Source organism: Chiloscyllium plagiosum, unplaced genomic scaffold (assembly GCF_037043375.1).
Source record: "Chiloscyllium plagiosum isolate Xiang-an unplaced genomic scaffold, Cpla_swu_hap1 HiC_scaffold_46, whole genome shotgun sequence".
Classification (NCBI taxonomy): Eukaryota; Metazoa; Chordata; class Chondrichthyes; order Orectolobiformes; family Hemiscylliidae; genus Chiloscyllium; species Chiloscyllium plagiosum.
The window spans coordinates 14,121,600-14,135,089 of record NW_028270184.1 but is presented as its reverse complement, the minus strand read 5'-3'; the positions used below and the strand labels follow the sequence as shown (position 1 = coordinate 14,135,089).

Genomic DNA, 13,490 nt, shown 5'->3' with positions numbered 1-13,490 from the left:
CCAATTCACCTGACCTGCACATCTTTGGACTGTGGGAGGAAACCGGAGCACCCGGAGGAAACCCACGCAGACATGGGGAGAACGTGCAAACTCCACACAGTCAGTCACCTGAGGCGGGAATTGAACCCGGGTCTCAGGCGCTGTGAGGCAGCAGTGCTAGCCACCGTGCCGCCCATATATTGAACAAACCTAGATTGCTGTTAAGTCTTTCATCCTTTAGAATGGATTGCAGATATCAATTAATTGATACGTAAATCCAGAACTACTTCAAGTCACATTCCTGAGATAACCTAAGGTTTTATTTTTAAAAAGTGACAACTTAGCTCAGACAGTGCGTTAAAAGTGTGAGGTTAGAGTCTGTCTGTATTCCAATCTTGAGTCAGACTAATTCTGTTTCCCAAGTAGGAATTTATAAAATGTCACATTGATAGCCTGCAGATCATGTGCTTTGTGAGCAAAATAGAATGTATCTGCAAATGCAAATTCACCCTATAGACTTATATGTGTGTATGCATGCATGTGAGGGAGAGAGTGAGTGTGCATGTGTGTGTGAGACTGTGCACGTGCTTGAGTCTGGGCATGCTTGTGACAGTATAAGCCTGTGAGAGGGTGTGCACATGGGTGTGTGTGGAGTGGGTACATGTCGCTGAGAGAGAGTGTGTGTATGAGAGAGGGTCTTCATGAGTGTGTGAGTATGTAAGTGTGTGTGTATAGTGTGCTGGAGTCACCTGTAATGTGACATGAACCCCACATCCAGGTTGAGGCCATCCTCATGGGTATCGAACTTGGCTATCAGCCTCTACTCGGCCACTCTGCGTTGTTGCGTATCCCAAAGTCCGCCTTGGTGGACGGTCACCCGCCTGACCAGTTTAAATCCTCCTGAGTGGCTCCAGCTAATCTATCCCCCAGATATTGGTTCCCCCTCCGGTTCAGGTGCAATGTGTCGCTCTTGTACAGGCCACCTCTGTCCCAAAAGAGATCCCAATGATCCAAGATATCCACTCGGCTAAGAGACCTTTTTAAATGTTCTAAATCTGAGAAGACCTTTAAAAGAATGTTCAACAGATGATTCTATCATTCCATGCACACCAAGGAAAGCTTGCTTTCCTGCCGTGTGAGAGAACAGATTCATGTGTCCATTCCATGTCCTGATATACAAACAGATTCACACTAGGGAAAAGCCATCAGAATGGCCTAGTTGGAATGTTTCTACTTGTTGGTGAATCCATCAGAAGGCCCTGAAAGCAATTTATCAATTTCACAGGGAACTGCAGGTATTTCTTTCCTTAGTTTGTCAAATATGTAACTTACTACTACACGAAGCAGTTGAGATTCCAGGCATTCAAAGAAATGTAAATGGAACACTTAAGAAAGGAAATTAGAAAGATACACTAAAAGATAGACCAGGTGGCCAGTTTGTTCCTTGTATATCTGAGATAACTCTTTGTAAACTCAATTTTCAGGCTATTAGAAGAGGAAGATTTGATGTCAAGAAAATCAAACCAAACCTCATCTCTCGATCCACTGGGCCCTGAAGATTTGCAAATCTGAAGGGAGTTAGTTCACTTTCAGGTGGAAACTGGTGAGAGGCCGCTCCTGCTATTGGAAGAGGTTGACCCAGCTGGAAAACATGATGACGCAATAGCGAGAGACTGTTCACCTGCTCAGTGTGTGGGAAGAGCTTTAGTTGTTCATCCAACCTGCAGGCACACCAAGTTAATCACATTGAGAGTCATCTTCACCACTCTGCCTCTCGGGACAGCTTTGATTCCTTTTGGGGAAGATTCCAAAGTCACATTGATGAGAGGCCGTACAGTTGCTCCCACTGTGGAAAGAGATTTAGTCTATTGTCCTCCCTCGGGGAGCACCAGCTCCTTCACATTCATGAGAGACCGTTCAGCTGCTCTCACTGTCGGGAGGTTTTCACTGGGCCAGAGGATCTCGCTGACCATCAGCAAGTTCACACCAAGGACAGGCCATTCAGCTGTTCCCACTGTGGGAAGAGATTCTCTCAGGCCTCCCATTGCATTAACCACCAACTGGTTCACTCGGCCAGGAAACCTTTTAAATGTTCTAAGTGTGAGAAGACGTTTAAAAGAAAGATTCATCTCTTGAACCATCAGACCACGCACATCAAGGAGAGATTGTTTTTCTGCTCTGTGTGTGACAAGAGATTCACTCATCTATTCCACCTCCTGACACACAAACGGATTCACACCAGGGAGAGGCCATTCAGCTGCTCTGCATGTGGGAAGGGATTCAATCAGGCATCTGACCTTTCAACACACAAGCATGTTCACACTGGGGAGAAACCATTTTTGTGTTCAGTGTGTGGGAGGGGATTCACTGGTGGGACCTACCTTCTGATGCACAAACGCATTCATACAGGAGAGAAGCCATTTTCTTACTCAGTGTGTGGGAATAAATTCAGTCAGTCGTCTGTCCTGCTGGCACACCAGCAGGTTCACACTGGAGAGAGGCCATTCTCCTGCTCAGTATGTGGAAAGAGTTTCCCTCTGATGTGTCACCTTTTGATTCACAAATGTGTTCACACTGGGGAGAGGATGTATGTTTGTGGCATGTGTGGGAGGGTATTTGCTTGCTTCCAACACCTGCAGAAACACCGTCGTTTTCACAACAGAAAGAAGGTGTTCACCTGCTCAGTGTGTGGGAAGGAATTCACTCTTGTCCAGATTGCAGAGACACCAACGCATTAATGCTGGGGAGAGGCCGTTCACCTGCCCTTTGTGTGGAACGAAATTTCCTCAGCCATATGATTTGGTGAGACACAAGCAAGTTCACAACAGGAAGAAGGTGCTTACTTGCCCTGTGTGGGAAGAAATTCGCTCAGCCGTCTAAGCTCGAAGCACACCAGCGAGTTCACACTGGGGAGAAGCCATTGCTCTGCACCGTGTGTGGGAAGCGTTTTCCTCGTTTGCCCTACCTTTGGATACATGAGCGGATTCACACTGGGGAGAGGCCGTACATCTGTCCCGTGTGTGGTCAGGGGTTTGTTTATTCGTCCCACCTTGTGAGACACCAACGTAGTCATAGTGGGGAGAGGCCGTTTAAATGCTCTGTGTGTGGGAAGGGATTCACTGATCCATCCCACCTGCAGACACACTACAGAGTTCATGCCAGGGAGAGGCAGCTCACCTGCTCTTTGTGCAAACAGAGATTTAGCCGGCCATCCAGCCTCCTGAAACACCAGCAAATTCACGTGTTTGAGGCAGAGCTAGATTCTGTTCTTGCTACTGTGAGACAGATGAAGGACTGAACCTTTTTCCTTTTGAACTCTCGATTATATTGTTTCTTGTCCCTTCAATTACTCACACCAACAGGTCCCAATACCTCCCAGGGTGACTCTCCTAATGTTGGTATCAAGGGCATGTAACAGTAATACTCCCAGGCATCACCAACATAAATCCCCAGCCTTACATCACATCTGCTGGACGGAGTGTGTGCTTGTGTCTGAATACTTCTGTCGCTTTGAATGTGTGAACAGAGCACCTGGTTTTAATGTAAATCAGCACAGTTTATTGAAGAGAGACGTGCAGGCTGCTGACAGTATGTTAAGCTTTCAGTTTGCACCTGTGCTGCTCTGATTTTTACCTATAGTGGACAATGTCTGAACTTTTATTCAAAAGTTTATTAGATATAGGAGCAAAATTAGGCCATTTGGCCCATTAAGTCTGCTCCACCATTCAGTCATGGTTGATATGCTCTTCACGCCCTTTTCGCTGCCTTCTTCCCATAACCCTTCAACCCATTACCAATTAAAAATCAGTCTAACTCCTCCTCAAATTTACTCACTGTCCTAGTAGCAAATTCCACAGATTTACAGCCCTTTGAGAGAAGTAGTTTCTCTTCAACCCTTTTAAATTTGCTAACCATTATCCTAAGACTACGACCTCTCGTCCTAGAATGCCCCACGAGGAAACCTCTGTTCCATTTTTATTTTTTCCATACTGTTTTCATCTTGAATACCTCAATTTGATCTCCCCTCATTCTCCTAAATTCCAGAGCATGTAAGCCGAAACTGTTCAATCTCTCTCCATACAACAAAGCCCTCATTTCTGGGATTAATCTAGTGAACCTCTTCTGAAATGCCCCCAACGCTACTACATCCTTCCTCAAATAAGAGGACCAAAACTGTGCATAGTATTCTGAGTGTGGTCTCACCAGTGCCTTGTATAGTTGCACTAATACTTCCATACTTTTATATTCTATTCTTTTAGCTATAAAAGCCAAGGGAGCACCCCAAAGTCTCTCTCCATTTACATAATAGATTGCATTTCCATTTTTTCTACCAAAGTGCACCACCAGACACTTATCCACATTAAACTCTGTCTGCTACATTTTTGCTACATTCCTGAAGAAGGGCCTGTGCCCGAAACGTCGAATCTCCTGTTCCCTGGATGCTGTCTGACCTGCTGTGCTGTTCCAGCAATAAAGTTTCAACTTTGATCTCCAGCATCTGCAGACCTCACTTTCTCCTCGAAGATTTCAACCTACTGCGAATCCTCTTACAAGGATGCCTTCCTTGAAGAAGCTCTCTGCCTCTCTCTACAAAGATTTCAGTGAGTCCCTCTCTCACTGCACACCCCAGGTCATCTCCTCTGCACAGAAGCTCTTCAGCCACATTCTGAAGCAGACTCGTTACCACAGCCATATCTCCTTTCTCAGCACCTGCCTACGGAACCGACTGATCCCCCATGGACTCCAGATCACCTTCCGACCAACACAATTTGGACCCTACCAGTACCTGCAACAAATCCGCAGCCTCCAGCAACGGACCTCCCTCCGGATCCTCCGCTCCACGCTTGCAGCCATGCGCCGGTACCTACATTCCCTGCAACTCAACCTACCCCAGCTCAGGACAACCCTCTCACAGACCTGTAAAGGACCTCTACTGTTCTTCATTTACAGAAGAATCCATAGACTGAACAAACAGTTCTTTCTAGCCATATCGGAAATTAAAGGCAGTAAGTACCAAAAACTTTCATGCACTTACCCCCAAACTCCGGATTCCTCAACCGTTCCAGAAACTTCCATCGGCATCCGAAACCAGTCCGGCGCCATTACACACGCGGCTGCTACAGCGCCCGCGGCAATAGCCGCAGACGCCGCCGACGATGACGTCACTTCCGCCCCCACCGACCTCGCAACCTTCATGATCGCAGCCCAAACAACCGCCTCCGGGATCGCCGCACAGACAACCTGCTCTGCGATCGTCATGAAGACAATCGCCAACAGATTGGCGACCTCCGCGGCTATGGGGAAGAACTCTGTCTCCGTGGTCGCCGCAGCTACTTCCGCCCCCAGTGACGTCAGCAACCTACATTTGGACCACATCGCCGCATGTGTCTCCGCCCCCCCGCCGCGTTCCGTCACCACGCCTGACCCCGCCCCCCCGCCGCGTTCCGTCACCACGCCTAACCCCGCCCCCCCGCCGCGTTCCGTCACCACGCCTAACCCCGCCCCCCCGCTGCGTTCCGTCACCGCGCCTAACCCCGCCCCCACGCCGCGTTCCGCCACCACGCCTAACTCCGCCCCCCGGCCGAGTTCCGTCACCGCGCCTAACCCCGCCCCCCCCGCCGGTCTCCATCACCATGTCCAACTCCGCCCCCACGCCGACCTCTGTCCCTGCCCCCAGGCGTAACCCCGCCCCCACATCCAGCTCCAGTCCCACACCAGGTCCTAGCTCCCCGCCCTGCCGTGTGTTCACCATCCCTCCAGACTTGCCCCTCTCTGAGGATGAAAGATCAGTCCTCAGCAGAGGTCTCACCTTCGTTCCCACATGTTCTCGGGTCAATGAATTCAATACACGGAGTGACATCGAACAATTCTTCCGCCGCCTTCGCCTCCGTGCCTTCTTCTTCAATCAAGACTCTCGTCCACCCTCTGACGACCCCTTCTCCCACCTCCAACACACCCCGTCCACCTGGACACCCCGTGCTGGCCTCCTACCTGCCCTCGACCTCTTCATAGCAAACTGCCGCCGCGATATTAACCGCTACCTGAACTCCCACACCCCTCCCACCCACTCCAACCTCTCACCCTCGGAACGCGCAGCCCTCCACTCCCTCCGTTCCAACCCCAACCTCACCATCAAACCAGCTGACAAGGGAGGCGCAGTAGTAGTTTGGCGCACTGACCTTTACACCGCTGAGGCCAAACGCCAGCTCGCAGATACCACCTCCTACCGTCCCCTTGACCATGACCCCACCACCAAACCATCATCTCCCAGACCATCCATAACCTCATCACCTCAGGGGACCTCCCATCCACCGCCTCCAACCTCATAGTCCCACAACCCCGCACCGCCCGTTTCTACCTCCTGCCCAAAATCCACAAACCTGACTGCCCCGGACGACCCATCGTCTCAGCCTGCTCCTGCCCAACCGAACTCATCTCGGCATACCTCGACACGGTCCTGTCCCCATTAGTCCAAGAACTCCCCACCTACGTTCGTGACACCACCCACGCCCTCCACCTCCTCCAGGATTTCCGCTTCCCCGGTCCCCAACGCCTCATCTTCACCATGGACATCCAGTCCCTGTACACCTCCATCCCCCATCACGAAGGACTCAAAGCACTCCGCTTCTTCCTTTCCCGCCGTACCACCCAGTACCCTTCCACCGACACCCTCCCTTGACTGACCGAACTGGTCCTCACCCTGAACAACTAAAGATTCCTGAAGAAGGGCCTGTGCCCGAAACGTCGAATCTCCTGTTCCCTGGATGCTGCCTGACCTGCTGTGCTGTTCCAGCAATAAAGTTTCAACTGCTACATTTTTGCCCACTCTCCTATCTATATTCATTTGTAAGGTTCTTATTTCCTCATTGCAATTTGCCATCCAACCTATGTTTGTATCATCTGCAAATTTGGCCATAGAGCCTTCCAACCTTGTATCCTAGTTGTTAATTCGATTTTAAATAGCTGGGGTCCAAGTACTTAACCCTGCAGCATCCCACTAGTTAAATCTTGCTGTCCAGAAAAAAAAATTATCCCGCTTCTTTGTCTTCAGTCCATCAGCCAGTCACCTATTCAAGCTAATAAATTACTCCTAATCCCATATGATCTAAGCGTGTGATTAACGTTTTGTGCAGCACCTTATCAAATACCTTCCAGAAATCCAAATATATTGCATCTATACAATCTCCATTATCCACTTTGCTTGCTACATCTTCAAAAGAAGTCTAGCAAATTAGTCAAACATGGTTTATCCATCATAAAACCATGCTGACTCCCAATGGATAGTGTTTTGATTTTCCAAATGTCATGATTTTGCTGCCTTGATAATTGATTCTAACACTTTGCCAACAACAGATGTTAAACTAACTGGTTTGTAATTTCCCACATATTGTTTCCCTCCCTTTTTGAATAAGGGCAGTACGTTAGCATTTTTCCAATCTACTGGAATCTTTTCCCATGTTTAGGGAGTTTTGGAATATTGTAACTAATGGACCCACTATTTCTGCCACCACTTCCTTTAATACCCTAGGATATAGGCCATCAGGCCAAGAGGAATTGTTTGCTCTCAATTCTAATCGTTGGCTGATTACGTTCCTCCCTATTGATGTTGATTGTTTCAATTCTACCTATTCTATTGCCTCTGACTTGCCCGTTCCAATAGGAATGGTATTATTGTCCTCCACTATGAAAACTGAGGCAAAGTATTGATTTTAGCATCTCTACCATTTCCATGCTCCCCATTATTAACTCTCTGGTTTCATCTTCCAAGGGACCAACATTCTTAACGACTGTCTTCAGTTTTATACACCTATAGCCTTTATTATCCTTTTTAATGTTTGGTGCTAGTTTTCATATTTTACCTTGGCTCTTTTTATGAATTTTTTTGTATCCCTTTGTTTCGATTAGATTAGATTAGATACAGTGTGGAAACAGGCCTTTCGACCCAACAAGTCCACACCGACCCGCCGAAGCGCAACCCACCCAGACCCATTCCCCTACAGTTACCCCTTCATCTAACACTATGGGCAATTTAGCATGGCCAATTCATCTAACCTGCACAGTTTTGGACTGTGGAAGGAAACCGGAGCACCCGGAGAAAACCCACGCAGACACTGGGAGAATTACGTTTGAAAGTTTCCCAATTTTCCAGCCTGCCACAGGCCTTTGCAATATGGTAAATCTTGGTTTTAACTTTATATTGTCCTTGACCACTTCCTTTGGAATTTTCTTTCCTCACTGGGTTATATTTTAATTAGGAGGAATTGAGTAGCTCTTTAAACATCTGCCACTGCTCATCTGCTCTTTTAGCCTTCCTGCCCAATTGACTTGGGCCAAATCTGTCCTCATGCCTATGTAATTTCCTTTGTTTAATTTCAGAACACCAATGTGGGACTCCACTTTCTCACCCCCAAACTGAATTGTGAATTCAATCACACTGTGGTCACTACTCCCTAGAGCAGGTGTGGGCAATTAATTCTTCCAAGGGGCCACATGAAAAACCTGAGTTGTGTTGGAGGGCCGAACCAACAATAAGTTGAACATAATTCTGCTCAGTATTAATTTTCTCCCATTGTAAAAAGTACTAAATTATATCGTTTTGCACTGAAACTTATAATCAAATAAATAAGGATATTCTGTTACAATAAAGATATGAAATTGTGGAGTAAGTTAAATATAGAAGAAATAAACAGTAAAAACAATAATTTCAGTATTTCATTTTATTTTTAACATGTTAATCTCACAAACCAATAATGGAAAGTTGTTTCATTATTGTTCAGTATTACAAACAACAAACCACTCTATACAAAAAGCAATAAGTACTTTTCATGTTTTTCAGTTCATTTCACTTGTTTAGTGAGAAAAATCCAGTCTGTTTTGGGCTTGAACAAATGCACTGAAATCTGGTTGAATGTCTGAGGTGGATATGCAAAGGACAGCTGAGAGGTGATCATCAGTGATAGAGGGTCTGTATTTGGATTTGTTGAACTTCATCACTGAGAATGTCTGTTCGCATATATAGATAGATCCAAAGAGGACTAGAATCTTCGGAGCATGCCTCCTCGTGTGGAAAGTTCTCCTCTTTGAGGGAAGAGTGAAAATCAAACAGTGAGACTGACCTAAAGTACTCTGTCAGAAGTGTGTCAGACTGCAGGTCAATGACTTCAAGCTGAACATCACTAAGTGTATTCTCCACATTGCATGTAAATGGGGAAAACATTATGTGCATTTCATTCTCAATCATTTTAAAGTCTTGAAATCGCCTTGAAAATTCACCATGCAGTGTTTCTAATATAGATGAGTACCTGTGGAGGTGATCTGCTGAAAGTGCGGCTTCCTTCAGTGTTGACAAGTGGGTGAGAATGCTGTCCTCCATTTGGTTTGAAAGAAGCTGCAACTTTCTCATAAAAGCCTTCACTAGGTTGTACATTTCGTGCACAAAAAGGCCCTTGCACTGCAGTTTCACATTTAGTTCATTCATAAGTGCAGTCACATCAACAGCAAAACTAAGGTCTGCAATCCAGTCTGCATCTGAAAGCTGTAGAATGCCATTCCCTTTCTTCACACAGAAATCTTGAATCTCTTCTTTCAGGTCCCATACACTTTTCAGCATTTTGCCCAGGCTGAGCCACCTGACAGCTGTGTGGTAGCCTATGTCACGATATTCAGTCTCATTTTCCTCCAAAAGTGCAACAAACTGCCTGTGATTCAAAGCTCTTGCCCTGATGAAGTCAACTATTTTAGTTACAACATCAACCACATTGTTAATTTTTAACACTGACTTACACAATGCTTCCTGATGTATAATACAATGCAAAAATACCAATTTCTGTTCGGGGTCAATTTCTGTCACTTTATCCTGCATTCTCTTTAAGAGTCCAACATTTTTTCCTGTTAAATTTGGGACAACCATCCGTTGTCACACCTGCCAGCTTGCCCCATTTTAGTCCTAACGTGTCCAAACGTGCATTTACCTCCGTGAACAAATCATTACCAGTTGTTCCTTTCATTGACTGCATGGCTGCCAGTTCCTCCGTGATTTTAAAGTCTGTAGTTATCCCACGTATGAAGATGAGTAGCTGGGCTGTGTCATGTACGTTGCAGCTCTCATCCAAAGCCAAGGGAAAAAAAAAGTCAAAGTTGACCGCTCTGTGCTACAGCTGAAGCTCCAGATTTCTGGCGATGTCCCCAATCCTCCTCGTTACAATGCAGCGGGAGAGGGGCACATTCTCAAATGCCTCCTTTTTCTCCGGGCATATTAGTTCCTTAATAAACTCTCCATCAGAAAGCAGTTTACTGTTTCTGACGATTTTGTGGGATATGACCTAACTTGTCTTGACAGCTGTATGTCTGGATATGTGAAGTTTCGTAAAAAGTCTTTGCTGGTTATGCAGCTTAGCGAGCAAAGCATCCGACTCCCTTACCCGCTCTTGATCAGACAAGTTGTTGTACTTCTCGGCATGTTTGGTCACATTGTGGCGATTCAAATTATTATCCTTGAACACAGCGACCTGTGCACCACAAACCAAACACACGGCTTTATCTCCGATTTCTGTAAATAAATATCTCGCAGTCCATGTCTTGTTAAAAACGCGGCATTTTGGCGTGAGCTGACATTTTGAGGGCTAGCCACCAAGCATCACTTTTAGCTGTTCATGCATGTGCGTCCATACGCAAATAAAAAAAGCATCCTTTTCAAAACAAAAGCAACACAGTTGTATTCCATGCATAGCGTAAATACTTTTTCATTTATGTTCTAATTTAAGATTGACCTCATGCGGGTCGGACAGGAACGACCAAAGAGCCGCATATGGCCCGCTGGCCATAAAATGCCCAGGATTACCCTAGAGAATCCTTAACCATGATGTCATCAATTAATCTCTCCTCATTACACAATACCAAATCCAGAGTAGCCTGATCCCTGGTTGGTGCCACAATATACTGCTCCAAGAAATAATTTCTAATACATCCAATGACCTCTGCCTCCAGGTTACTCTTGCCAATTTGATTCTTTCAATCTATATGCATGTTAAAATTACCCATGATTATTGCCATACCTTTCTTCCAAGCCTCTAATATTTCACTGTGGAACTACAGTACTGTTTGGGGACCTATAGCTTACTCCTCCCAAGGACTACTTCTCTTTGCTATTTTTTATATTCTTATAGCTCAGACTTATTCCACATCTCGATCTCCTGTGCTTATATCATTTCTCATTACAGCACTGATCCCTTCCTTCATCAGTAAAGCTACACCATCTCCTTTTCCTTTCAGTCTATTTTTCCGATATGCTGAATACCCTTAGATATTCAATTCCCAGACCTGGTCTCCTTGTAACCATGTCTCAGTAATTGCTACAAAATTTGTATCCTTTTGTCTTGCGCCATTGTTTCACATGCTTTGTGCATTTAGATACAAAGCTTTTAAGTTTGTTCTGCTGATAGATTTCCCTACTTTTTTATAATTTCTTTGTGCTCAAAGACATTCTCCTGTTCTGTTCCTCACCTTTTTGTGTCTGTTAACCATCTGCCACATTACTAACCTGCACTCTTATCTCCTTTAATTTGAAGCATACCCAACCCTCATCACCATATAGTTTAAAGGCCTGTCTATAACCCTAGTTATGCAATCAGCTGGGACTCTCGTCCTCGCATGATTCAGATGAAGACTGTCCCATCAAAAGAATTTGATGGCAGGACAAAATCTTGAACAGAGAGGTTTTCTATTGTGTTAGGTTCTATAGCATGGAGGCTACTCTCCAAATGATTCAACTTAAATAACCAGGCTATGTCACCTATGTGGCCGATTACAGAATCCCAAGAGGTCCTTCAATGGGCAGCAGTACAGTAAAAACAAAACAGGGAGCTCAGGAAACCACACAACACTGCAGAGGTTCCTCGGAACCAGCTACAACAATGTGAACTATCAGTTCTGTGAATGTCCAGTCTGGTCCCACATTGGACTCAGGCATGAGAGCACATACGGAAGACAATGAAATCATTTACAGCTTGGGCATACTTTCAGTAATAATCAGTTAACCCCAGAATTAGTTCTGTCCTCTGGACTTATTAACTATCCTCTATTATAATACTAAAGACTCTGAATAGGCTATAGGGGACTCTGTAAGTGGGGGATAGAGTAATATCCTTTACAAATCGGGTAACTGTCCTCTGTCAGTATTCCTGAAGTGCTGTTAATAAAGTCTCTGGAATTCAATATGTTGTTGTGAGCTTGATTTGTCTGGTATGTGAAAGTACAGGTTCAATATTCAGAGTCGACAAGGCAACAAGCAATGGATATATTATTTATTCACAGGAAAAAGTACGATGCAGCTGTATGATGTGGGCACTGGCCGGTCCCATTGCGAACTGCAGCGATCACATCTGCAGCAAGTGTTGGTCGCTGGAGGAACTCTGGCTCAAAATTGATGATCTGGAATCTGAGCTTCAAGTACTGTGGCACATCTGGGAGGGGGAGAAGGACCTGGACTCTTTGTTTCAGGAGTTGGTCACGTCTGGTAGATTAAGTACTTCAAATTCAATAGTGATCAGGGAAGCACAGTGTTGACTGCAAATGAGGCAGATTGGAGGGATCCTGAGTTCAGGAATGGAGGAATCTGTGCTGTTGACCTTGTACAACATGTATGAGGTACTGGGTGCCTGTGTGGCTGAGGAAAAGGGCTGTGGGTGGGGAGGAGTGATACAGCTGACCACGGCACCATGGTGCAAGAGGCCATTCAAGAGGGGAGAGCAAAAGGACAAGCGGTAGTTTTAGGGGACTCTGTAATTAGGAGATAGATAGTATCCTATGTATGCAGGATTGTGAGTCCTTCATGATATGTTGCCTGGGTGCAGGACATCTCTGACTGACTTGAAAGGTTATTGGGGTGGGAGGCCGAGGATCCAGTTATTGTGGTCGACACTGGGACAAACAGTATAGGCAAGGTGAGGAAGGATGATCTCTTTGGGGATTATCAAGCACTAGGAACAAAATTAAGGAACAGGTCCTCAAGGATTATAAACTCTGGATTACTACCTGAGCCATGTGTAAATTGGTTTAGGGTTAAGAAAATTAGGGAAATAAACTCGTGGTGTGGGGAAGAGGGGTTCCATTTCATGGGCTGTTTTGGAATGGGAGGGATCTGTACCAATGGGATAGTCTCCGCCTGAACCGATCTGGAACCTTTGTTCTAGTGAAAAGGATTATTAGGGTAGTTACTAGGACTTTAAACTAGTGAGTTGGGAGCAAGGAAAGGGGAAAGTGACAGGAAGTATGGTGGTAAATAATTGCTATACCATTTTACAGGCATTAGTTGTTTGTTTATTGCCCGCCCCAATGTGATATTATTATTTGGTGTTCTTTTAGTCTACACCTATCAGAGACTTAGAATTTCTAATTTCCACCCAAATGGATTCAACCTTATTCTCCATACAACCTATATCATTTCTGATGTCATCCTTAAATATCAGAGGTACACCACTTCCCTTACCTCCCTGTCCTTTCAAATAGTCTGC

General features: G+C 45.5%; 1 protein-coding gene and 1 pseudogene across 1 annotated transcript; one reads left to right on the top strand and one right to left on the bottom strand.

Moving 5' to 3' along the window:
* Positions 1-1,637: 1,637 nt before the first annotated feature.
* On the top strand, positions 1,638-8,681 carry LOC148136224 (uncharacterized; annotated as a pseudogene).
* An 84-nt stretch (positions 8,682-8,765) lies between these two features.
* Positions 8,766-10,346, bottom strand: LOC148136223 (general transcription factor II-I repeat domain-containing protein 2A-like). The gene has a single exon (XM_087983650.1). It carries the CDS (start codon positions 9,887-9,889, stop codon positions 8,930-8,932), a length of 960 nt encoding a protein of 319 aa, XP_087839776.1. The 5' UTR covers positions 9,890-10,346; the 3' UTR covers positions 8,766-8,929.
* Between the last annotated feature and the right edge of the window lie 3,144 nt (positions 10,347-13,490).